The 27,929-nt window shown below is 34.1% G+C and overlaps 1 protein-coding gene and 1 long non-coding RNA gene across 6 annotated transcripts in view; one reads left to right on the forward strand and one right to left on the reverse strand.

The window, feature by feature from the left end:
• The window catches only part of SHPRH (SNF2 histone linker PHD RING helicase), a 94,469-nt gene that overhangs the window by 24,572 nt on the left and 41,968 nt on the right, over positions 1–27,929 (reverse strand). For all 3 annotated transcript variants that reach the window (XM_025422497.3, XM_025422498.3, XM_025422499.3), the window contains exons 15-24: positions 23,597–23,685; positions 21,961–22,053; positions 19,916–20,023; positions 18,847–18,989; positions 15,006–15,179; positions 14,641–14,703; positions 13,402–13,627; positions 11,308–11,451; positions 9,746–9,847; positions 3,177–3,248 (exon numbers count right to left, since the gene is read on the reverse strand). In XM_025422497.3, the coding sequence (XP_025278282.1) occupies positions 3,177–3,248; positions 9,746–9,847; positions 11,308–11,451; positions 13,402–13,627; positions 14,641–14,703; positions 15,006–15,179; positions 18,847–18,989; positions 19,916–20,023; positions 21,961–22,053; positions 23,597–23,685 (1,214 nt within the window). The remainder of the gene's footprint in view (positions 1–3,176; positions 3,249–9,745; positions 9,848–11,307; positions 11,452–13,401; positions 13,628–14,640; positions 14,704–15,005; positions 15,180–18,846; positions 18,990–19,915; positions 20,024–21,960; positions 22,054–23,596; positions 23,686–27,929) is intronic.
• The window catches only part of LOC112644258 (uncharacterized), a 51,532-nt gene that overhangs the window by 7,706 nt on the left and 15,897 nt on the right, over positions 1–27,929 (forward strand). For 2 of the 3 annotated variants that reach the window (XR_003126258.3, XR_003126259.3), the window contains exons 3-5: positions 4,205–4,330; positions 17,155–17,201; positions 19,784–19,888. This is a non-coding gene — a long non-coding RNA (uncharacterized LOC112644258). Of the gene's footprint in view, positions 1–4,204; positions 4,331–17,154; positions 17,202–19,783; positions 19,889–21,672; positions 21,967–27,929 lie in introns of those variants that run through there. The other variant, XR_004810220.2, reaches the window with a different exon arrangement.

Genomic DNA, 27,929 nt, shown 5'->3' on the forward strand with positions numbered 1-27,929 from the left:
TGTAAGAAGTTGTTTTCATTTCAGTATTTAGGAAAAATGCAAATGACTCTTTTAGCATGCAACTGCAGATATTATAGAGGGACTGAGAACAACATTAATTTGGAGATAATATCCTCAATATATTCTATATAACTCATTGAGTGGATTTACATTTGCACATGCTACAGTATTTATTGATAGAATGTAAGATGGGCTGATATCTCAGATTTATTTTAAAAGTGGTTCTGAATACATTAAAAAACCTACATAAATTAATAAAAAGACATTTTCGAAAACTCTGTTGTTCTACTTCAAGAAAAGTACAATAGTTCTGACTCTTGGAGTATACCATGGAGACTCCCTCTTTTTGGCAATGAGGGATATAGAAGAGTACTGGTTTTAGGTGAGGTGTCAGTTCTAAAAGCTATGGCATCTTATGTAAATTATTTAACTTTTTTCAACTGGTAAACAACAACAAAAACTGAAGTATTATGAGTGACTAGATTCCTAAGCACTAAGCTGTGTTTTTCTAGATTTGGGCATGTATGAACATGCATGGAAAGAAGCTGCTTAGCTGGGCCCACACGAGATACTTTGCAGGATAAACTAAAAAGCCCCTCAGAAGGGAACTCACACTAAGGGAAGAGTAGAATAAGGTATATGAACTTGATTTGAAAACAGTTTTTGAGAAGGGGGAGGGGCTGTTTAGGGTTCATGCTGCTGTCTAGCTGCACATCTGCTCTCAAGGACTTGTGGCAATCCTTGGGAGTAAAATTAAAGAGCTGTTTCACTACCAAATTTTTTTTTTTTTTAAGATTTATCTATTTATTTGAGAGAGACAGAGAGAATATGTGTACACATGCAGAGGGGAGGGGCAGAGGGAGAGGGAGAAGGGCAGAGTCCCAAGCAGATTCTGCACCAAGTTCAATTCCATGACCCCGAGATCACAACCTGAGCTGATACCAAGAGTCAGCCAGTCGCTTAACCAACTGAGCCACCAGGAGGCCCTTGCTGGCATTTTTATAAACACGGCATCATTTTTCTGTACCCTGTGTACCTTTTGTGCCAGTGAGAATGAAACAGAGGGGCACTTCCTCTATTTGAGAAAACTTTTGTGGCTCATGAGAGCTCAGAATGGAAAAGCTGAATAAGACAAGTCCATCTATACCTGCAATTCAGGAGAAATCAGACACCTGCTGTCAGGGCCTCAGAAATGACTGGAAGCTGACTGAAGTAGCTCAAACAGAAGACAAGCGGCAATGTCTCCAAAGGTGTTAGTCAGTATACGAGTTATCTCTGACTGATTTCTCTAAATTAGGATGGGAAGAAGAGAACTGGGAAGCTAAAGGATCTAGAGTTCCTACAGACTGTGGTGAGGAACAGAATTAAAAAAGTAAAGTATTGTTACTCTTGTTGTAATCCAGTATGTTCTCTTAACTGAAGGAAATATGGGTCATACTATAATATGGGAATACTAAAATTAAATGAAATAATATACATGAAAGAACTTTAAAACCTGGAAATGTTTAAGACATAAATTAAAATTTCTAATTCATCCAGTTGCATGAGTTTCACTGAAACTAAAAGTAAAAAAGACAGTGCTTACCTCATGATCTTTTCCATTTTTATCACTTTTATCACATTTTTACCAGTGACTTTTCTCAGAAATCACTAGCATCTGTACATTACTATTCTGCTTGGTTTCCAAAGTAATATCGAGGCATTTAAGATTCATTACCAATAAAATATCATTTAAAATCTCATGGTCTCCATAAATTGTAGAAACTAAAAGGTATTTTCTTTCTGATTACTACTGGTCAGAAGGTGGAGCTCATACATTTAACTCTCTACTCTTGGTTCCATAGAAAAAAAACAGCCAAGAACACTTTTACAGACTTCAAATTTTGAGGAGCAATTAATATTCTGATATTGTATATATTGACTTATACAAAGTAGAGATTCAAAATCAAAATCAGGGATCCCTGGGTGGCGCAGCGGTTTGGCGCCTGCCTTTGGCCCAGGGCGCCATCCTGGAGACCCGGGATCAAGTCCCACATCGGGCTCCTGGTGCATGGAGCCTACTTCTCCCTCTGCCTATGTCTCTGCCTCTCTCTCTCTCTCTCTGTGACTATCATAAATAAAAAAAACAAAAAACAAAAACCAAAAAAAAAACAAAACAAAAACCAAAAAAAAAAAAAACAAAATCAAAATCACAGTTGGTAGGATAAAAGAATCTCTTTGAGGAGAATATGGTGCCAAAGTTTATAGAAATTTGTACACTGGGGCACCTGGGTGTCTCAGTTAAGTGTCTGCCTTCAGCTCAGGTCATGATCCTAGGGTCCTGGGATCAAGTTCCACATTGGGCTCCCTGCTGGGTGGTAGCCCTCTTCTCACCTTGCCCCTGCTTGTGTGCATGCTCTCTTTATGCTCTCCCTCTCTCATAAATAAATAAAATCTTAAACAACAAAAAAAGAAATTTGTATGCCAATATTCAAAAAGAAGTATTTATTCTTTATTATAATGGCCTTGTAAAAATAACAACTAAATTCCCCTAGGACAGATATTATTTGTATTTTAAAGCCTGATATTATTAAATATTAATAATTCCAAGTAAAAGCTATGTTGCCATACCTTTGTAATACCTTAAATAAATCAATGTATGCTCTATTATATTTTCGTATAATTACTAATAAACAGGTTTATTTATTTAGACTTGATCTTGTGACTAGAAACAATATGCAAAACTATGCACCTTTAATGAAAAATATGGTGTTATTCTAGAAATATGTTTTCACCTATTACTTAAGGAGGGACACTGCTCAAACATATGTGGTACTCAGCTTGTCATTTAACCTTTGGCCCTATTTTTAAGACAGAGGTAATTTTTGCCTTGTATATAAAATTGTCATGAGGGATGCCTAGGTGGCTTAGCAGTTGAGCATCTGCCTTCAGCTCAGGGCATGATCCCAGGGCCTCGGATCGAGTCCTGCATTGGGCTCCTCGCAGGGAGCCTGCTTCTCCCTCTGCCTATGTTTCTGCCTCTCTTTCTCTCTGTGTCTCTCATTAACAAATAAAGAAATCTTAAAAAAAAAAAAACAAAAAACGGTCATAAGAGAAAAAGTGAGTTATTGTAGGTAAATGCCTTTGAAAAGTGTAAAGCGTCTTCTAAATACATATGATACTTATTATTATTTCACCTGTTTTCCCAGCTGCCGAGCACAGATTGGACAAGGTTCTGGATTAATCCCTCCTGATGTTTTATCTTGAGACTGTTCAAAAAAATAATTAAAAAAGATTAGTTGCATTTTAAAATCTGATATGCACTTTATAACTCATCTATAAAAGTAAATGCTGGCAATTGCTAGTTAAATAACCTGATAATTAAGGTGATTTAGTAATGTATTACTTAATATTCCTGGGATTTACAAATAACATTCAAGGAACAAATAAAAAATGGAAATAATTGTCATTAGAGTTTATTAAAGTTACTATATTACTAATTTTTGTGACTAAGGCAAAATGAAAGGCAAATTATAACAGATAAATTCTCAAAATTTTACTTTTAAGCTAGATTTTGTATATGTATTATTTAAAAAAATGCAATTTGGAATTCTGAAATAAAGGCCCCTTAAATACTATACAGACAATATTTATTCTGTACATCCACCGGACATGTGATCACAGACTTGGGAAGAGGCATTTATTTACATATCTCCTTACTAATATGGGTTTCTTCTCATTTTGTATTCTCATTAAGGCAAAGCACATAACTAGAGAGCAGAAATATCTGATTTGAGACCTATTTTGCCTGGAAATTATATTGATATATAACAGTTCTCTTCAAAATCTCTTTAAAACTATTTCAAAAATTTTTAGTTCAAAGTCATGGGCAGGTTTTAATATTAATACTGAGGAAAACATAAAGAAAAGTAAATTAGACTCATTGATCACTGAAGTTTAAAGTCTGTGGTTTCATCAACCAAATATTTTTAAAAAATTGGTTTTGATTATCTTTTGACTTTTGTTAAGTAGTAAAAAAAAAAGGTAAATTGTGCGTAGATTCAGTAACTCTATAGGCTCAAAACAATTCCATTAATGAAAACATAACGATTTTTTTTTTATTGAATTTTTTCTTCTATTACTGATTTCTGTTTCAGATAATATATAAAAAACCACCTAAAATCTTAGTGGCTCAAACAAACATGAGTTTCTTGTGATTCTACAGGTCTGGGTGTGGACTGAGTCCTGAGGGGCTGGATGGTCCATTACGGCCTCATGTTGATATCTAGCAGCTGGGAGACTAGCTGGTCTGAAGAAAGGGCTAAGCTGAGATTTCTGCTCCTGAAGAAAGGTAATCTGGGCTGCTTCACAAAGACTCAAAATTCCAAAGAGCAATAAGATTGTGAAAACTCCAATGTACATGTACTTTTCACATCTCCGTGCTTATGTCACAGGCCAAAACCAGGTCATATGATAAAATAGATGGGAGATCATCCATGGGGATGCATACAACATGAGGCATTAGGCAGCATTTTTGTAAGCTATTTTTCATAATTTACAACATCTCTTTTTAAAAAATGTACTTAGAGCAAGAATTACTATTTTTCCATAAAGGGCCTAGTTGTAAATACTGCAGGCTTTGTGGCCATATAGTTTCTGTTGCAACTACTCAACTCCGCCATTGTAGCATGAAAGCAGCCATAAACAATATGTAAGGAATTGAGTCCAACAAAACTTTACTATAAATACAAAACAGGTAGTGAGCTGGATTTGGCCCATGTATAGTACTTTGCAGATCCCTGATTTAAAGTTATAAATTTCTTCTAAGTGCATCTTACCTGTACATTGTCATATGTTCAGTTCAGGACATTATCTAATTGTGATTTCTTTAACTCACAAGTTATTTAGGAGTGTGTTAATTTCTGAATATTTGGAGATTCATCTGGCTATCTTTCCTATTCATTCCTAGTTTATTTTTTTTTTTATTTTTATTTTATTTTTCTTTTCATTCCTAGTTTAATTCTTCTTTTGTCAGGAAACATAATCTTGTAGAATTTCAATCCTTTAAACATTTTAAGAGTTGCTCTTTGAATCAGCACAAGGTCTATTTTCGTAAATGTTCCATGTACCGTTAAGAAAAGTATATTTTGGGATGCCTGGGTGGCTCAGCAGTTGAGTGTCTTAGGGCGTGATCCCAGGATCTGGGATTGAGTCCCACATAAGGCTCATTTTGGGGAGCCTGCTTCTCCCTCTGCCTTTGTCTCTGTGTCTCTCGTGAGTAAATAAATAAAATCTTTAAAAAAAAAAGTGCATTTTGTAGCTGCTTTGTCGATTAGGTCATGGTTGTTTAATGTTCAAATGTTAGCTATCTTTACTGATTTTTTCTATCCATTTGGCTGACATAGGAAAGAATCTTGTGATAGCTTGTATCGGCTTATTACCTTCTTCCTCTGTGTTAGGTATTTCAGTTCTGTGTGTGTTTTATATCCTATACATTGGCACTGCTGCTTTGCACAATCAGTATTTTCTATTTACTGTATACTTAGGCTTTCTTTTGCCCTGCATTCCTCCTTCCTGCACGTCCATCTTTCAATCTGGGATAATTTCCCTTCGATTCAAAGAACCTCCTTTAATATTTGTTATAGAGTGAATCTATTGGGAAGGAATTCTTTAAGTTTTTGTTTATCTAAAAACATCTTAATTTCATTTTTCAAAACAGCATTCTAAAGATGCTGTTCCACTGCTACCTGGTTGCACAGCATAAAACCATTAAAACCTGGTAACAGTGGAATGTCATCTTTAAAATGCTAAAAGCAAACAGTTTCTCTGTGTAGTCAACAAGGAGAAGGCAGAGTCACCAGTTTTATGGTGCTCCTTTGAAAGTATTATGTCTTTTTTGTCCCAATTCTAATTGCTTAACACTTTTTTTCATGATTTTTGGTTTCTCACAGTTTGATTATGATATTTGTAGGTGTTTTTTAAAAAAATATTTTTATTTTGTTTGGATTCTTTGAGCTTATTGAATCTATAAGGTATTATTTTGTTGTCTTTCATCAGTTTGGGGAAACTCTCAGCCATTATCTATTCAGGTTGCTCTGGTACCATTTACCTCTTGTTCTCCTGGAACTTAAATGACATGTATGCCAATCATATGGCTGTGTCCCACATCTTTTTCACTATATCCTGTTCTTTATTTTTATTTATGTTTTTTCAAACTCAATATTTTTGGTTGAATTACACCTGAATTCCCTACTTCTGGGTCTAGTCACCATCCAATGAGTTTTTAATCTCAGATATTGGATTTTGCCTTTCCAAAATGTCCATTTGATTCTACTGTATACATTCTAGTTCATTTTATCTATGCTGTCCAGAATTTCCCCTTTCATGTATGAATCATAATTAAAGTCCTTTCCTGCTATGTCCACAATATGGATTATGTGTAGATCTGCTTTGATTGTCCATCTTTCCCCTTTTAATTACTGGTCACATTTTCCTGCCTTTCATGTTTCTTGTAATTTCCTATTGTACGCTACACTTCCTAGTTCATTTACACAACAAACTGCACGGACAAAATTAAATGTTATTTTTCTCCACAGAGGATTGCCCCTACCTCAGTAGGCAGTTAGGTTGATGTGTGAGTGGCTGATTATCTCAATTCAGTAAAAAAACTGAGCTAGTTTTGGGGATGGGTTGTAAGGTATGTTCAAAATCAAGCCACCATGTTTTAAATGTCTCAGGGATAAGACCTGTTATGTGTTTATTGTTGGTACCTTGCTCCCTTGGGGAGGAACTATTTCTTAAGTGCTGTGAAACTGAGATTTCACTGTATTTCTAGTTCAGGCCCAGCTGTCATGTAACCCTTATCACTCAGCAAATGAGTGAAGTTTGTTGTGTATCTGAAGCTCCTCAAAGTTCCAAAGTGTAACACTAACTCACCTGGCCACCAAAAGTTCTACTGATTTCTCTTTCTCCTATTTGAGTCCCTCTGCAATACTGACCTTAATCTCAGCCTGTATCCAGATACCGCAAATGTTTTCAGGCAAGACAATAGCCAGCAATCTCAGCTCACCTAGAAAGAGCTCTTCCTTCCCTGGAATGTCATTTCACCTCAACCTTTTTGCTTCCACAAGTCTCCACTGTCTTCAAAAATAAGATGTTAATAAGGTAATGGCCAGACATCACTGCTATTCTCATATGAGAAGTAGCAGTCCCCAAACAAAGATCTTGTGTGGTTGCTTAGTATTCAGAAAATTTCTTCTGAAGAACCCATTTTTTTAATTGAGATCTAAATGACACATCACAGATTAATTTCAGGTATATAACATAGTGATTCAATATTTATTTATTGGAGATCTCCCTTATGCTTTGAAATTTTACTAGAAATTTACCAGTTTTTTGTTACTTGATCAACAATATAAAATGTTCACCTTTAAATTTCCTCAGAACTCTTGAATGTATGCCATTCTGCTTTAAATAATTAATTTATATTTTATTTCCCAAGTTGGTTGAATCACTAACAACTTATTAAATCACAATTTGATTAGTGTCTATGATCTGTCAACATCAAATTACATTAAGTTGCTTGAGGCTAAGGACCAAGTCTGTCTCAAACTCCTATTATAATACCTATACATCATAGGTGCTTACTTTTGTATCTGGTGATTGCCAGAAAATAGAAAAATTTGCTTAGTTTATTATTTTTATTTAATTAAACATAGTCACATGAAATTGGGATTATACTCCATTTATAATTCTATTTTATTTTTTTCTCTCAGCTTTCTAACATGAGCATTCTTATCTCATTTATTTTCTGAAAACACCATTTACAATATTTATATCATAACCTCATTGACTTTATATGTAAATAATCCATGACTTTATATGGAAATACAGTACTTTTCGTTGGACACTTGGTCTTCTAGTTTTTACTATCATAAATAACACTGCAATAACTATCTTTATGTTTAATTCACTTCCCAAATTTCTGTATCTTTAGAGTATTCAGGAAAAGTTCTAAGAACTACTGTGTTAAAGGATATGAATTCTCTAAAATTGTTAATACATGTTAAAGTATTTTGAAGAAAGGGCTATATAAATTTATATTTCCATTGGTAATACACAAAATATCCATTCACTGTCCTTTTACCACTGTGGAGTGTTGTTTTAAAAATCTCTGCCTACTTGTTGGCAGGAAATGGTATCAGCTTAATTTGATTTTTCCTTCATAATGTTTTTTTCTTATATTATTAACTGAATTGGATTTTCAAGGCAGAGTATATCCTTAGAATTTTTATTTTTTTAAAAACGATTCAACAAATACAGTATGGGTATCAATTTATATCCTATAACTAACAATTAATTATCTCTTAGTTTTGACTTTCACATTTAAAGTATAGAAAACTAATATTCAAAACTCACATTCAGGAACATCAAGAAATTTTTCCAAATGTTATTTCTCTAATGCTAGCACTTTGTGTGAAACTGACTTTTAAAAGTTTGCCCCATGTAGGGTACCTGGGTGGCTCTGTCAGTTAAGTGTCCTATTATTGATTTTGGCTCAGGTCACCACTTCAGGGCTGTGAGGTGGCAGGGCTCTGTGCTCAGTTTGGAGTTGGCTTGAGATTCTCTCTCCCTCTCTTCCTCACCCCCTCCCCTCCCACACTCACTCATGCTCTCTCTCTCTCAAATAAATCTTTTTTTTTTCCTCTCAAATAAATCTTAAAAATTTTTTCCTCTAATCATTTTCTCCTGCCAGGATAATACTAGCAGTCATCATAGTAATATCAGCAAAAATACGATAATATTAATAGTAAAGGCCTAGAAAGTGCTTAATAAATGAGGAACTGCTCTAGCATTTCATGTATATTAATTTCATACAGTCCTGAAGAGAGTCCTACAACAGAATGTTGTTATTCTCATTTTACAGATGAGGCAAACAGAGGTAAATAACTTGAATAAAAGTCTCATATGTAGAAAATACTGGTGTTAAGATCCAAACCTGATCTGGGTCCCAAAATCTTCTTCTTAACTACCATGTCATTTTACTTATATGAATGTCCAACTTTTCATTTTATCGGCGCTAGGATTTATTGATTCACTTTACTGTATTTTGTATGAGTTTTCTTTCTTTCTTTTTTTTTTTTGTATGAGTTTTCAGTACCAACTCTAGTCTACTGCCTTCCTTCATTTATCCTATCCAAAAATCTATCTTTCTGATAAGGTACTGCCAACAGCCATTTATCCCTGCAATAAAATTGAACTATTCATCAATGTCCAATATAATACATTGCTCACAACTCAGAAAATGTGTTTTAAATTACATTAAATAATTAATCATTACATCTTCTGATTTAGTAGCCTTCCAAATATTTAATAGCTCCAAATAACAAATTGAAAAAAAAATTTATGTACGCATTAATGTTGCACATATATGTATATATAGATTATGCAATGCAACCTTTGCCCAGAGGTATATTGTAATACTTTCACTATTCAAGGTTCTGAACAACAGTCTGTTTACATTGTTCTATACTCTAGACTGCACATCCTTTATATAATCTGTGTAACTTATATTTTCTATAGGTTCACCTGTTGTGATTTGTGTAGCTACTATAGACATAACTAGTATTCTAATATAATTAATACAAACAAAAGATTAAAGAAAACCCTGTACCATTAATTATGGGACTAAGAGATTAAATGGAAGGAGTCACTAAAGTTTATTATATACAGCATGGGAAAAAGTAGCATCTTTTAAACACAATACCTTTTCCAAGTTAGTTAGGTAAAGAAGCTGCCCAAGTTTTTTCTGAAGCTGTGAAGTAGCAACGGCTTTATCATTTAGTAGTTTTATACGATTTTGTTCTACCTAAAAAACAAAACAAAACAATTCTTTATTCTCTTATAAAATGGTAAAATTATAATAAACATGTACATTCTTCCTCAGTAATTTGTGTCCTATTTTAAGAAAACCCACTGACATGTGAAAACTCAAATTTGCCAAATGGATACTAGATATTTTAAAAGGAAATACACACAGAGCTCTATAGAAGACAAAATTCAATACAAAATTCTTTTAAATAGGACATTTCCCTATATACTTTAAGTTGGATAAAAATCCACCCAAATTCTATTTGTTATCATCTTTCAGTAATATATCCATGGGATAAAGAAAAGCTAAATGATCTGCTGCTTTGGTAAGAGTTATTTTATGAAATCTAGGGAAGACTCTTCCTGTACATGCATACTCACACCCACACCCGTATCTCTTTTGCCCAGTAGCAAATAGTAGAATGAAGATTATAAAAATAAAAGAAACTTGATTACACACAAAAAAATTACTGACAATTCATATTTTAAAATTTGAGACAGTGTAAAATGAGTATTTAAAAATTTTTCTAAGGCACAGTTTCTAAGCTTTATTGAAAGAAAAAGATTTAGGGCAGCCTCGGTGGCACAGCGGTTTAGCGCCGACTACAGCCTGGGGTGTGATCCTGGAGACCTGGGATCGAGTCCCACATCGGGCTTCCTGTAGGGGGTCTGCTTCCCCTCTGCCTGTGTCTCTGCCTCTCTGTCTCTATGAACAAATAAACAAAATCTTAAAAAAAAAAAAAGAAAAAGAAAAAGATTTAAAAGATAAAACAGGGGTGCCTGGGTGGCTCAGCTGATTAAGCATCTGGCTTTGATCTCAGCTCAAGTCTTGATCTGGGGGTCATGAGTTCAAGCCCCTGCACTGGGCTCCATGCTGGCCATGGAGCCTACTTAAAACAAAACAAAACAACAACAACAACAAAAAATACACAAGGAATAAATTTATAAAGAGAATTATATTTTAATATGGGAGGAAAAGGTTGGGAGAGTCATTTTTTAATCCTGGGATATAAAGAGGATTTATTAGAAGATAAGTTGTTAATATTTGCTTATCAGTAGCAAAGGAAAAATGCAAAAGAAAAGCAATGCAAAAGAAAATGCAAAAGAAAAGAAATGCAAAAGAAAACTTTTCTGAAAAAAACTAAGGTAAGAAGGACATATGTCTAAAACTGACTAAGACCACCTTTAGATTTTGGCATACAGAAGGTACTCAGAAACACATGAATATGCAATCTGAAGAGAAACAAACAAAACTAAATAGTGAATTCTATGCATGTGTTAGACATTGTTCATCCTTGTCCATTCTGACTTATAAAACCAAACACTTTTATATGGCTAAAACGAAGAGCAGAGACTAAATACATTCTTATGGAAGAGATGACTGTCTTAACTCTTCTAGGGAACTTGGATTTTTGTGACACCTATTGGCTGTGTTTGTGTGATTTATTTGCAAATTACCTCATGTGGTTCAATGATATGAAGAACAGGTGGGTTGGGCTTTGGCTCCCTAGGATGACGTACTCTTAGTCGTTCTGTAGCCATTGCAAGTTCATCAATAGCAGACACACGATTCCTCAGAGCCATCCAATATTCATGAAGCAACTGGAAAACAGAAAACACAAAGACTGGTAAGCAGAATTAAAACTGGTTAAGACCACCAAAATGTGCCATGATTCAAAGTCTTCAGTGAGCTCTAAAATATATTTTTTTTCATTAAGTGTCTATGATACAAGCAATTTTGGGGCCACTTTTTAGGATGAGGACATATGACTGAATAACCTCTATAGGCCCCTGTAGAATATTGTGCCTTTAGACTCTTAGGAACAGAATACCCAAAGATATTTTGGTGAGACCAAAGATCTTTACAGGTCAATACTAGCCTGGTGGAATCTCTGCTTTCTTAAGAAATATTTTTTATTATAAAACATTTCACATTTTCAAAATAATATGTACATATGGTAATGAGAATACTAAAATAAACAACTGAGTACTTAACATCCAATTTAAGAAAGAGAACACTATAAATGCCTTGGAAACTCTGTTCCTGCTCAACTGCATCCCTCTTTCCTCGCACATTCTTCCTTCAACTCCTACAATGGACTAACCACTATTCTGAATTAGACATTCTGTACTTTTCATTGGAGTTATACTAATCTACACATTCTTAATAATTAGGTTATACAAGTTTCTGAAATTTATAGAAATGTTATCAGTCGGTATAAAATTTTTGATATGCTTTCTTCACTAACACTATACTTTGAGGTAGACCTGACTAATATGTCTAATATTAGCTTATTAATTTGCATTGCTGTACAAGAGTTCAGTCTGCAACGTTATAGAGAAAAAATTCAAAGATCTGAGAAAACTGCATAATAGGCAATCCTCTGAAACATAGTCTGTCATCAAAATAAGCCCAGAGGAAAAATGCAGGGACAACTGGACACTGTATATAGCACTGTCTTCTTCTAACTGCTTGTTGTAATTAATGTGCGTTTGCATTTAGAATAATAATGTGAGAAGAAAAATAATTATTATGAATCAATGACTTTAACTATAAAATTATTATTCCTCAGTTTATCAAACATATGAAATGATGTTACAGATAGCATATTTTCTCCTCCTGGATAGAAATTTTTATCTTGCTTTAAAAGTCAAGAACTTCAGATTTTAAAAAAGGATATAAATGGAATTATAGTATTATAAATAAAAGTTTTTTCATTTCCTCACCCATCTCACCTGCAAAACAGGATGATGGATAACAACTCCAAATATAAAGAATAATTTAAAATTAATGAATTTTGGAATCTCATTCAAGTACAAAGTTGTGGTATATAAAATTATCAAAATATAAATATAAAGGGTCACTTTCTACTTTATTAACTGCAATGGTTTCCAGCCTTGTAAGCTGAGAAATATTTACTATGTTCTCCAATCTTCAAGATTATTGATGTTTTAAAAAAAAGGATTATTGATGTTTGAGGACGCCTAGATGGCTCAGTGGTTGAACGTCTGTTTCAGCTCAGGGTGTGATCCCAGAATCTGGGATGAGTCCCACTTCGGGCTCCCTGTAGGGAGCCTGCTTCTCCCTTTGCCTATGTCTCTCCCTCTCTCCCTTTCTCTGTGTCTCTCATGAACAAATAAATAAATCTTAAAAAAATAATTGACGTTTGGTTGTTATTCACAGAGCAAAAGCAAAACAAAACACAATGAAAACAAATAAAACTCCAATTTCACAGACCTGCAGTGTAAGATCAAGCTAAGAATAGAATGAAACACTTTTACAGCTAAATAAAAGGCTTCGTATTAATTTCATTTTAATAATGACTTTCTTTTAGTAATTTAATATATGGGAAGTTCCTTATTTATTCAGTATTATTGTATTTATTATTCTTCATTACAATCATTACATTTTAGGGAAACAAATTAGGATACTTCAAGTCTGTAAAACAGATTTTTAAAAACTCTTTGAAAAAAAGCAAAGTCAAGTAGTAATTAAAATTAATATAAAGAAGAAAAAATTTCAATATTGGAAAAAATACAGAAATACTGTACCTTATATTCCTTTTTCCATGCTTCAAAAAGGTCCATTGAAGTACTTCCTTCATCAATGAATTCAACATCAAATCTATGTGATTTTGCAAATGAGAGCAATGCTTTCAGAGACCGCTCTGTTTCACTTATTGCCCACAGACCCCGGCTTGTGGTGGGTATTCGATCATCCACCAATCCTTCTTCATCCTCTATCATCTCCTCAAATATTGCAGTCTGGCCTTTGACTCTGAAAACATAGGAGAACAAAACAATAGTAATTACTGTCAGTGGGTTAACAAGCATTATAAAAATCCTACTGGCAGAGGCAAGAGAGAAGCAAGGTCAATAACTTTTCATCAACAACTTTCAGTTGTTCAGTTTCAGTTGTTTTCATGTCTACAAGATCATGCTTACAAGTCTTTAGAAAACTACAGCAATTCTAAAAATGCTAAAGGCATCATAAATTTGTCCAGTATCTTGACAGCAATGTGACATGATAAAAAATGGCTATAAATTTTCATGCTAAAATCTAGCTCTGAGAATTATCATAATACAAAACACAAACTACCATCACTACCACCAACCATGCAAAAGCAAAACAAAACCAGACCAAACCATAAGATGATCGCAAAGTACACCGTCAATCTTTTTCAAGGCAATCAGAACTTAGCCTTTTCTTAATTTGTTTGTAAAACAGGAATAATTTTGCTAATTATCATAGCTATTATGCACTTACGAGGTACGAGGTACCTTAGTTCTTGACACGGAATGAGATCTTCAAATTTGTGTAGACAAAGTATATTAATAATGACAGCTAACCTTTTACAGAACTCTTACTATGTATCACATACTATGCGCTAAGCAATTATGTGCACTTCAAAATTTAATATTCATAAAAAACTCAATGAGGTAAGCGTTTCTATTTTCATTTCATGAATAAGGATACTAAGACTTACAGAGGCAATCTGCCCACAATATGGGCAGGGATTGGAGTTGAAAAGTGTTGGACTCGAAAGTCTGTCACTTCCCTAAACTGTTTCTTCATCACACATTACTAGATGACATGAACATTTGGAAGTAACTTCGTATAAGTGAAACCGAACATGTTAAATGATGACATGCCAAAATTCACTGAATTGATGTAATTAAAGAAAAAAACGCAGGAAAGTTACTGTGAGGAAAATACATAGTCTTATAAATCAAAACACCAAGTCTTGTAAACATTTCATTCTCCTGATGGTAATCAATCAGAGAACTCACGTGTGGGAAAACAGCTTTGATTCATATTCTGTGAACAATTCATCAGCCTTACAAAAGACACAGCTGTAAAAGAAAGAAATGATCAGAGAAATATTTACACAGATAACTAGCAATCAGGCAATTTCTAAAAGTGGCTTAGTATTTTATATTTCATTTTATTCTTTACAATACGTATACCATTTAAGAAAAAAACAGTTTTCAGTATGTGGTATTTTAAAAGTTAGATTAACACTATGTTTCTTTCCACTTTGTCTGAATTTAAATGAAAAGAACCTTTATTAGATGAGCCACTGTTTATTCTCTCAGAAGAAACCTAACTCAATGGGGTGATGCCATTTCATTGCATGACTTCTCCTATTACCTACCAGTTGAGAGGAAGTCTGGTTGGTCGAAGGTGGCAGATTGTCGCCGATTCAATAACATTACGAGATGGAGGTCCCTCCAGGTTTTTTACAGCCTCTCTTACTAGCTTCTGGAATTTATTTAGCTCTTCCATTTGTGTTGTAAGTAAGAACTGAAGACCTCTACAGTCGTGGAACCTAGTTTCCATCACCAGCATCACACACAACACAAAGAAGAGTATGTCAATTCCCTCAAATTCAGAAAATGGTCGCCAAATAAAATATTAAAGAAACTGCAACATTTTATTTAGCCTGCCTTGACTGAATTTACCTTAGTGGTATGTTCAATCTACTAGTAGATAAGGTATAATAACATTGGGTTATTTACTATAAAATATATCAAAATTTTGATAGTCTCTGTCCTCAGGAACTGAAAAAGAGTCTGTGAAACCTGTCTCTGTCTCACATGTCTTTGAAAGACCAAGACTGCGACATTATTTCTTTTTTAATAACAACTGACCACAAATGTCCCTCCTGAAATCCTTGCTTTATATGGAGAGGTGACTGCAGGATGAAAAATAAAGAGAAAAATTGAGAAAAAAGAAGAAAAACAGCCAAGAATTATATTGCTTGCTACAAAGAGTTTATAAATACATATATACATATACACGACATGTGTATATGTATATCATCACATATATTTTACAATATATATACATATTATTTACATGTATATACATTTTGTTAAACATTTATTATATGATGTCAAGCATTTTGCCAAGCTCTTTACCTGTATAATCTCAACAGATACTATTATGCTCATGTTATGGATGAAGCTTAATGAATTAAAATAATTTAATTAAAATTACAAAGTGATCATGTAGCAGAGTTAGGAATTAAACCCAAACACAATGCCCTTAACTTTTTTTTTTAAGATTTTATTTATTTATTTATTTATTTATTTATTTATTTATTCATTCATTCATTCATTCATTCATTCATTCATGAGAGATACAGAGAGAGAGAGAGGCAGAGACACAGGCAGAGGGAGAAGCAGGCTCCATGCAAGGAGCCCAATGTGGGACTCAATCCCGTGTCTCCAGGGTCATGCCCTGGGCTGAAGGTGGCGCTAAACCACTGAGCACCCGGGCTGTCCTCTTAACTCTTAAAACTGAGTGAAATGGGGGATCCCTGGGTGGCTCAGAGGTTTAGCGCCTGCCTTTGGCCCAGGGCGCCATCCTGGAGTCCCGGGATCAAGTCCCACATCAGGCTCCCTGCATGGAGCCTGCTTCTCCCTCTGCCTATGTCTCTGCCTCTTTCTCCTTCTATGTCTATCATGAATAAATAAATAAAATCTTAAAAAAAATAAAAAATAAAACTGAGTGAAATGTGTGCCAAGAAAAGAAATGCACGTGTGTGTGTGAATGGGTTTCTGAAATGAGAAAGAAATCCTAAAATAATAAGAAATTCAAAAATGGAAAATACAAATAGGATTTGTTGGCTTTTTAGGTTAAGGGTATATCTTTTTTCTTCTAAAATGCCAAACATGCTTTTCACCAAATTAAGAGTCTGCTCTCCTTCCTTAAGGCTTCCTAGTATATTATAACACTAATCTGTTTCTTTCTGTCCATGGAGTTCTTTGAAAGTATCATTCATTGGGATGCCTGGGTGGCTCAGTGGTTGAGCATTTGCCTTTGGCTCAGAGCGTGATTCCAGAGTCCCGGGATCGTGTCCCACATCGGGCTCCCTGCATGGAGCCTGCTTTCCTTCTGCATGTGTCTCTGCCCCTCCCTTTCTCTCTCTCTCTGTGTGTCTCTCATGAATAAATAAAAAAATCTTAAAAAAAAAAAGAGAAAATATCATTCATTTTAGTACTTTGTCAGATTCAAGTATTTATACATATTTATGTTTCTAAGATTGTTCATGGGTTTGTCTCATTAAGCTAATTTTTAGAAGGTAAGAATTAGATCATATCTTTAAAAATATGAAATAGACACAATATAACTGCTCAATAATTTCTGAAAGAATTTGCACAGGGATACAAGAACACAACTAGGTTAGGTATATTATTCACATCAGTATTATTTACTATTATTCATAAATTATGCAACAGGGGCTAAAAAAATGATCATACATCAGCAGTTAACTATTTCAGCAATATTCTCTTTTGCAGGTCCTTTAAGTGAAAAAGAAGAATATGTTATAATCAACATGTTATTGGTAGGTACTATCCTAAGTACACAAGCACTTTGCAGACATTAATTTGTTAATCTTCATAACAATGCTGTGTGGTTTTATAGATGACGAAACTAACAGCTTATCTAACCTTCCCAAGGTCAGAGAGCTAGTAAGTGGTGGAACTGGCTGGAATATGAACATAGGCAGTCTGACTCGAGAATCTACCTGTGCTCTTAATCTAAGGAAAACTAAGGTTTTGCTTTTCTAAGAATTGGTTAAGAAGCAAACATGAAAATTTGGCTTCACAGATATGGATCTCACTGAAAAACACAGCCCCAGTATTAAAATGATCTTTGAATGTAGATGCAATACAAAAATATTAACTCACCTAGATGATAAACTATACATTAAAAAAATTTTACTTTAAAAGTGTTTATTACTTTATATTTATGTCTAATGTTTCTGAAGAAAAAATGTGTAATAAATGGCATGTTTTACATTACCTACTGGTCATTTTATAGCACTGGGACCTCGACTTTTACAAGGGGCTATGTTCTCATAAATAGCAATTTGCAACTTTTAAGTAGTTTCTATGTGATTTAAGAAAAACAACTTCAAAATAATTTTACGATTTTATCAACTGATTCCACAATGCTGGCAAAACATATCAGCTTTAAAACTTGATAAAATGAATCACGACTTAAATGACAATTTATCCTGGAACGGTGATTCCTGGGTTTACCAGGGAAAAAGGAAGTGCACTCAAGAGTATAATGTAGTGCATATACCTCAGAAATGAAGCCTGTCCAGTTCTGTATGGTGAAAAAGATGATGACTGTAAATCTAAATTAGTAATGACACATGGAAAATGTAGCATATATCTTTAGGGTTTTAGCAGGCATTTTAAAAGAAAGGCTTTTAAAAGTAAAGAAAACACTTTAAAACATCTGAAAGATATTCTTATGCTGAATTTTTCACTGAAAAACTAACATTAATCCCAAGGCTGACCTTATACTGGGATGTGATCTAAGAAGCAATAAAAGATCCTCTCTCTGTCCCCTACGTACAATCAATAGACCTGCCACAATACTTCAAGTTCCCACATTAGAGTGATATTCTTTTGAGTTAAACCACTGTGGATACTATTGATAAAGAATAAGTTGGTCTTTGGGAAAAATTACTCACCAGTTATACAAAAAGCAACAATCCAACTTACCTACAAAGACCCTGAAGAATGATGAGTGTTGATGAGAAGACGGGGCAGAGAGCAGGTAATTTTACAACATAAAACCTGGACTACTGTGATGCTATGAAGCTTAGCTCTTTGTGGGTGAATTACAAAGTGGAAGCATGAATGCCTAACCTCAAGGACAAATTTCTCCAAAACAAAGTCTATTTCAAGACTTTGGCTTTGGGGCGTCTAGCAGAGGTACAATGAATATACTTTAAGTAGATTTAAAAAGCAGTAGAAATGGACTATTTAAAAATGACTAACATACAGAAGACAGGTTTCCTCTTTCAGGCTTATATCTAATATTTGTTTGAAATGTACTCTTAACAATAGGTAAAATCCAGATATTCATAATCACAGTATGTTTGATAGTTATATCCACCTCTTAACATTAAATGATCTGAATATTTGGGGTCATTACTCATAAAGTTATTCTATTTTGTACTGTTTTCTTACTTCTCTGACATAGAAAGCTTGCCAATTTGTTGCTTGTAGTTGCTTGTTATTTCATTTCGCACTCGCTGAGCAAGTTCCTCATCAATAGCAAATTCTATTGCTCTGTGGATCACATTCAGCCACCAAGGAGAATTAGAATAAATCTGTAAAGAGGACAACAACAGCTCACTGTTTCTATCACTGGGAAAGGTGCTGTGAAAAATTCAAAGGAAGTAATAAATGCTAGTCTCAAAGAAATTATAACAGTGGTGGAGACAAGCATACACACTCTATATACAAACTTTTGCATACATAATTAATGAGAACACCTGTTTCCTGAATTACTGTGGATGAATGAGAATTTATTGTATACATCTGAGTAACACAGTTGTGCTAAAAAAAATACACTACCAAATGAAAACTCAGTATTCACTGTATATATTTGAAAAGGTGATAGGTCTCCTTCTCAGTATAATAAAGATATTCTGCTAATCTTCAACTAATTGAACTAGATCGTACTCAATAATACTCTTTGATTACTGGCAAAATTATATGCCTGAATACTAAATAATGAATGAATTAGGAAGAATACAGTATGGAGTAACTGGTTAAAATAAAAAAAGACTGTGTTTTGGATAGCCTCCTCTTTAGGCTTATTACTGATTTCATAAAAGAGAAATTTTAGAAATACAAATGGCACGTGTTCCATAAGAAAAATACTCCTAATGTTCTGACATCTTTAAAGAAAAGATTTTAGAAACATACATATCTAAGGTCAAAAGGAGGTTATGGAAGTCTTTACTTTCCTCAAAAGACAAGTTATTGTCTACAAGATAAGAGAAAATCCATCTTAGCATAAAAAAAAAAAAAGAGCACAACTTCCAAGTACATGATTTATCTACACACCTGTTTATTAATCAACAAATACTCTGAATAGCAAATACATTTTTTATTATAGGACACGCACTATACAAGGTGCTAAGAATTCCAAGATGAATAAGAAAGTTCAAGTTTTTCTCCAAACCAAGACAAAAACCAGAGTGCTATACGGAGACAAGCACAGGTAAGAGAAGTTATTTTGGGGATGTACCTTTCTCTGGAGCTCCTTTATGGTCTGCTGCACGGGCTGTAAAGCTTGCTGAGCTTCAGCGACTTCTGTATTACACTTGCTCATATAATGCTCTCGCAGTTGTTTAGCCTGTGTTGAAACAGGAAATGAATATAAACTTTCATTTCAGGTCTAAAAAAGAATTTAGTATAATATCGTGAGAACAATGTGGTTATTTATGTATGTAAAACTACATAACATAGTTTAAACATAGACCTCTACAAGTATACTGTTAAGAACATAAACCCATGCTAGAAATTAAAACAGATATTAAAGAGACTACATTTACTTATAAATCACAATTTTAAGAAATCCCAAGGGTCTGCTTCCTATATTTCTAATCTCTTAATTAAAAAAAAAAAAAAAAGGGAATGGGAAGAACAACAGTTATTTCAAATCATGAGGCAAAGCAATATTTTAGAATTTCTGATTTTAGAAACAATACTTGAGGGACACCTGGGTGACTGGTTGAGCATCTGCCTTTGGCTCAGGCTGTGATCCCTGGGTCCCAGGATCAAGTCCTGCTTCAGGCTCCCATCAGCCTGCTTCTCCCTCTGTCTATGTCTCTACCTCTCTCTCTGTGTCTCTCATGAATAAATAAATAAAATCTTAAAAAAAAAAAAAGAAAGAAACAATACTTGAGGGTATACAGTAACACACGTGTTAGGAGACATGGGATAGTGGGAGGAAAACCAAAAGACTCCTGAATAGGAAATCCTAATGCTTCCAATTACGTTGAATTGAGGTACGTTGACCCACATGAACTGCCAACACTAGACCCTTCAATTTACAAAAATGGCAATTTCATGAGGTTCAAGTCAATAGATATATCTCTTTGGACCAGCCATTACACTTCTCTGGGCTTCTGTGACTTCATTTGCAAATGTTGGTGGTTGAAGTAGATTTCTTGGAACTGTGGCTTCATAATCTATGAGCATTAGGCAAAAGTGATAATGTGGTCCACTTAGAAATATACCTACCCAGTGTGACACATTTTTCCCTTTCCTTTTTCCATGATGCATTTCTCCTTTTCCTGTCACAACCTTCCAATTAATTTCTGTTAAAATTCCTTGGCTATAATTATTTGGTCATTAGAGCTATTTACTAATAGATTAGACAGTATGCCAGTGTTTCTTGTCACTGAAGGCATTTAAAAAAGTGATTGATTGTATGTAAGATCAGATGCCTGCAATGGGAATGAGATTTCACTCAAAAATCTCCAACACCTCAAGTCATGATCCCAGAGTCCTGGGATAGAGCCGAGCATTAGGTTCCCTGCCCAGCGGGGAGTCTGCTTTTTCCTTCCTTCTGCCCCTCCCCGTGCTCACAAACAAAAAACTCCAACATTCAGACTGTCATCTAACATCAAGAAAGGGCTGTACGTACTTATACAATCTCCCTTTGTATCTTAATTCAAATAAAAAGGGTCCCACTTACAGGTTCAATAATCAAACATATATACTACTCTTTTGATTTTATTAGCTTTGCCATCTATTCTTTGACTTTAAAAAAAGCAAAAATCCACGAGGGAACTAGCATAATAGACTCATTAACAATTTATAGTGAAATGATTTATGTCATTCTTTCCAATGAGGCAAGACTCACTGCAGAAGGAACTTCTTCGAGAGGACACAAAAAATATCACCAAAATACTGAGTTTATTTATTGCCTTTAGTAATACATAGAAAAGTGGAAGAAACACAAAGATTTTCATTTTTACTAAGCCATATCTTTTGCAGATCTGCCATGAGATCAACAAGGTCTCCTTCCTTTCTATTTCTTTCCGTGTGCTGCTGGCTACCAACAACCATATCTATATGCAAGTAGATCACAAAAGAAGTAAAATAATATGGAGTACTGCAATTCTCTACCATCCAAAATCACAAAGCAAAATCTGGAATATAAAAGCAGCAGGAAAACACATGATTAACTTTTATTTAGATGTTGTATGCCCTAGGAAATATTAATGGATGGAGGATAAAGTCTGAAAAAAAATTCCTTTACAGACAGAATAAAAAAATAATTACCTCTTCCTCAAGTCTGCCATCTCGTAAGGTAGGAGGTATTCCTGGGTGCTTGGCTACCAACAATTCCATCAAGTTATGGGTAGCATGTAGTCTCTACAAACACAAAAGGCAATAATTTTGAGAGCCAAACAGGCCGATTGCTTAATCTTCACTCTTGGATTCAGGCATACTGGACTTCTGTCTTCTTGCCCATCTTTCTACTTGTGCTTCTTTTTTTTCAGGAGCATGTCACATTTGTATTTCCGCCTCCTTCCATGAGGCAAACACATTTGCTTACAACCCAAGGTCTGACTTCTGTAATCCTTATCCATACAGAATGTAAGTAGGCTTGCATTTAGTTTTCACCCTTCCCCCATACACTCCTCCTAATATTCGCTGAGGAACATGTGAACATGTAGGTCCCAAGGTCTAGATTCTGAATGACAAAGAAGTCCCATTAGAAACTCAAGCCTAAATTTACTAAGATTAATAAAAGTGACCCTTATTTACCATTTATCTAGAAAGCCTTGTGTATATGATCCACTGGACATATATTCTTCCCAATCCATTCCACAACCTTGTTTAAGAAACAACAGAAGTCCTAGTCCAGGAGAAGAGGAGTAGAGTTTCTGCCACTTTGTTTCCATAGTGTCATCTATAGGTTTGTTGTTGCTACTAAATCTGATAGTGTTGCTGAGTGTATTATAATCTATGAAGCCATGCTGAAAAGACCTAAGGCGTTTGTGGTGACTCTTCAAATATGAACTCTACAAAGATCTGTACCACGGTCCATAATCTGTAGCCAGACAGAGTAAACCTTTAGTCTCAAATCAGTGGCCCAAATCACATCTTATCAAGACTCTTTCCTGATTATCCTTTAGCCGGTAGCTATTTTCCCAAGTAAAGAGTCAATTAACAGAAATTACTTATTCTCACAGCCCTTGACTTCAGAGGGAGCCTCTAACCAGCTGCAAACTCAATATCATACTGAGAAGCCTGGCTTGTACTGAATACAGAGATAAAAGATATAGTTTTCTCCTTTTTCCTACACCATCTTTACCTCTACCTTCTCCCCTTTTCAGCCCTTAAGTTCAACAAATCTAGGTCACAGCCTTGTTTTCATATGCTTTTCATTATTCTTATTTTTATCGTAATTGCTAGGCTCATGCATACTCATTTCCCAGAAGACGAATCAATCAAGTCTGTGCAGTCAATCTTTCTACTTTATTGGACTCACTTGGCATAATCATAGTACCCTATATAGACAAAGGCACGTGTAATAGAAGAAATATACCTATATTACATATTCTGCTAAATACAGAGATAGACATATTCCATAAGACTATTTTCTTAAGACTGTAAGTTGAAGACAGTTTATGCCATTATGAAATAAGACCTTTACTATGAAACTGATTTTGGTTTTCTCTGAGAAGGGTGGTGCTCAAATTGTGTTAAGGAAAAGTTTTCAATGATCTGATCTTAACATGATATTAGTGTTCTGTATGCTATATTAATAGTAAATTCTCCCTTAAAAAATAAATGTTATAATTCAAATATCCAGATCTTCCTAAGATACCTCCAAAAATTAAATCAGATCACGAAAAATTATTTTGCATAAAATAAACAGACTAGTTGAAATTGTTTAGTGTTTACTTACTTGGAGTGAATCTGTTTTGAGTTTTCCTTTGTGTTCCTCAGATGAACGCAATACTTCTCTGTACAGTTCTGCTGCCAAGGCATACTCACCTGAGGAATTAAAATGTATTGAAAACATAAGAAAGTCATATATTTACCTCCCAATATGATCTAGTTATATATTATCTAAAAATATCTACTGTAAATAGAACAATGATTATACCTCACGGTTTTTCAGAGGTATCTGACTTGGTATTAATATGACTGTGCCAATATAAAAGCTGATGATAAAAGAAAAAAAAAGCTGCTGATAGCTCTGTTTATTAATTTCATAGCACAGAACACCAATCAGATAAACTTGTGTTTTAAAATTATACTGAAAGGAATGCCTGGGTGGCTCAGTGGTTGAGCATCTGCCTTTGGCTCAGGTTTGATATTAGGGTCCTGGGATTGAGTTCTGTATCAGGCTCTCCATGAGAGCCTATCTCTTTGTGTTTCTCATGAATAAATAAAATCTTAAATAAAATTACACTGAAAAAGTCTGTATAAACTTTTAATTTAGACAAATGATTTTCCTCTTACTGAGGTTAAAAGGTGCCAATTAGTAGTCATTTTGATGTCTGAAGTTAAGAACAAATTTAAAAATAAATATTCAAAACACTATGATCAATCTGCACTTAATTCTCAAAGAAATAATCTATTCCTTTTAATAGGTATTGTGTTTGGTAGCCAGCATGATTTTCAGTTAAAAACTACCTTTCAAAAATGTCAGGATTCTTTCCATTTCTGGTCACAAAAATCACAATTAGTCTGAGATTAATGTTTTATTATTATTATTATTACTCATAACTAGCAGCTCATTCAAATAAAGTAACTTAAAAAGTATCAACTAAAGTACAAGTTGGCAAATGTTGGCCCATGGGTCACATCTGACAATATCTCTGCAATTTTGAGCTAAGAATGGTTTTTCGCCTTTTTAAACACTTGAAAAAACTCAAAAGAATGCTATTTTGTGACCTGAAAAATTATATGGAATTAAATTTCTGGGTCCATGAATAAGGTTTTATTGGTACTCGGCCACACTCATTTGTTTATGTACTGTCTGTGACGACTTCTGCATTATAACAGCAGAGGTGAGTAGCTGCAACAGATCCTCTGGATCAAAGCCTAAAATATTTATTATCTGGTTCTTTCAGTAAAAGTTTTCTGATACTTCAATAAAAGGAGACATGAAACATTTTAAATGGCTTGAATAACAGAAATGTATCATATTTGCTGTATGGTGAAAAACTCAAAACTGGTAATTTGCAAATACAATTAAAATAAAGATCTAACAGTAATAAAATCATAAAATACAAAAAAAAAAGATGTTCCTATTTTTGCAGAGAAACCTTTTTTCATGATCATCACATATTTCCTTTTATTCACTTCAAACTGGTTTTATTAATATCATGGATTTAGGACTTTGTTATAGACATAATGAAAGAAATATGTATATACCTTTGTAAATTGTGTTGATTCTCTCTTTCCATTAAATATATATTTATTTATTAATTATTGTGGTAAAATATACCTAACATAAAATTTGCCACATCAATCACTTTTAAATATGCCATTCAGTGGCATTAGGTACATTCACATTTTTGTGCAAAACACTTGCTTTTATACCATTGCTTTATATTTAGTTCTACAAGTTGTGTAATACAAAGTTTTCTAAAGCACACATTTCACAGTATTTTACAGTCAATTTCTATTCACTTTGATAAAGATGAACATTATTTTTGCAAAAATAATATCATATTATAAGGTAGGAGTAACACTCAATTATCTTCACACTAAGAAACTCCCCTTTTTCAGTTCTGAAGACTCTTACGAAGTTTTTCAAAAGACTAAAAAACATTGTATTAGTATTTATACTGTCATTTAGAGAGAATAATTCATTTAACAATTCTCCTTTCATAATCACAACTTTTTAAAGATGGTATAATGACTAGACTATAAAGCAGTTGAATCTGAATTTTCACTATAATTCTTTTTAAATTTTTTATTAAAAAAATACATGCCTCCTGGGAAACATAAAAATTCAGTAAGTGATACAAGTTTAAGCCAAATTTAGAAATACTCATTCTTTGCCACTTGATGGCACTAACATTTCCAAGTAAATAAATGGCACTGAATTTGATACTTGCTAAGCTAATTTTCTCCAAAAAGTATGTGCAGAAAACACATTGTACAAAGTTGGAGTAATACTGTTTTTAAAACCATAATCAGGGAGGACCTTAGAATATGCATTATATATACATATGTGTTTGTATATAATATAAACAAATCCCTTGAATTTGCAGTTAATTTTAGAATTCTTTTAGAAGTCAGCTCTTGGGGCACCTGGGTGGCTCAGTGGTTGAGTGCAGTTAACTCAGAGCCAAGTCCCTCACTTCAGGCTCAGAACACCCTCCTCAGGGGCTGGACATATCAGCCTGGAGAGGACACAGAGAGAGGGGGAGAAAAAAAAATACAGAAAGAGGGAGGCAGAGACATAGGCAGAGGGAGAAGCAGGTTCCCTGTGGAAGCCTGATGTAGGACTCAATCTCAGGACCCCTGGGTCATGATCTGAGCCAATGTATATTCACACTTCACATTAAGAATAATACTTCAACCGAGACTAAGCGAGTGGTACTATCTTTATTTTATTGCTAAGGAAAAAGATTAACAAACTTTGAACAATATACACAAGTTCAGAGGGCTACAACTATAGCAAAGAAGAAGCCTGTCTTTTTCAGTTCTTGTCTAGAGCTACTCCTACTCAGCTTCTGTGAGTCTTCTGAACTCTAAGCAAGTGTTCAGGACGAGGGACATTGCCTAGTTCTGGTTCTGTTATGCTGAAAAGCTAATAACCAGATAGACCACCCAGTTTCAAAAGGCTTAGAATATTTCCTTGTATCAGACAATACTATGTTTTCTTGGGCAACTAATTTCTTTATGGTCTTATTAGTAAGTTACAAGAAAAATGGTAAATTCTCTCCATGACTATGTACCCAAGTAGACTATGTATTAGTAATTTTTGTAGGAAGGTCAAAAGAACTGGCATTTATCACAAAATGCCTTTCTAGTTCTAACAATATAAATGAAGAGCTAAATATACTAATTTGGTGAAGAATGTAGAAATAAAACAGCATTTGTATATACTAAATTATAAAGTGCTTAAAACTGTATATTACTTCACCATTATGAAATACTTCTATGGTTTCAAGAACTTGATTCCAAGAACTTTATTCTTGAAATCATAGAACTGGTAACTTTTATTTCTTCTAATATAGTTTCAAGAACTATATTCTACTCAGTTTTGAAGAGATTAAAATCAAATTATCTAAATCAAAGCTATTAAGAAGGTTTTAAAGGTAGATTTTATAAAAAGGCACACTTGCATCAGTATTTTCCTCATTACTTACAAGAAAGCTCCTAAAAGTCATTATGGTATAAAAGCTATAAAAATATGCAAACTTATTATATTACAAATGCAGTAATAGATAAGTAACAATAGACTCTGTTGAATATAGAGTATTTGATGATTCATTAAAGTTGCAAAAGAATTAAGTTTAGTGGGCGGCCTGGGTGGCTCAGCAGTTTAGCATCGCTTTTAGCCCAGGGCCTGATCCTGGAGACCCGAGATCAAGTCCCACATCAGGCTCCCTGCATGGAGCCTGCTTCTCCCTCTGCCTGTGTCTCTGCCTCTCTCTCTCTCTGTATGTCTCTCATTAAGAAATAAATAAAATCTTAAAAAAAAAAAAAGAATTAAGTTTAGATAGCCAGAAAGGTTATCATAAAAATTTAGAATAAATTTCTATTTATGAATTATTCTAAACACAAAGATAGAGGCACTGAGCTCAGTGCAAGCTTATTACAAAGGTAAGTTGAGGTCATGGAAATGAAGCTAATGAGTAAATGAAGTAATAGAAAGATGGCTGTACAATTTTATACTCTCAATATCACTGTATGAATGAGAATTCCAGTTGTTTCTACATCCTTGCCAACATTTAATCTGTTTAATAAGCCTTTTCAATAGTCACATAGTTATGTTTTTGTGGTTTGAAAGTGCATATATCTAATGAACTTTCTGTCCAAACATTTTGTCTATTTTCCTTACATTGTTTTCTTATTACTGGTTTTTAATAGTTCTTTTTATATTCTGAATACAAATCCTTTCTCAAAGATGTGATTTGCAAATATTTTCTCTATTTAATGGCTTATCTTCTTTTTCTAGATTATTTATTTATTTAAGGGTATGTGAGAGAGAGGAGCAGGCAAGGGGCTGAGAAAGAGGGAAAAGCAGACTCCCCACTGAGCAGGGAGCTAGA

This window comes from Canis lupus, chromosome 1 (genome assembly GCF_003254725.2).
Source record: "Canis lupus dingo isolate Sandy chromosome 1, ASM325472v2, whole genome shotgun sequence".
Lineage (NCBI taxonomy): Eukaryota > Metazoa > Chordata > Mammalia > Carnivora > Canidae > Canis > Canis lupus.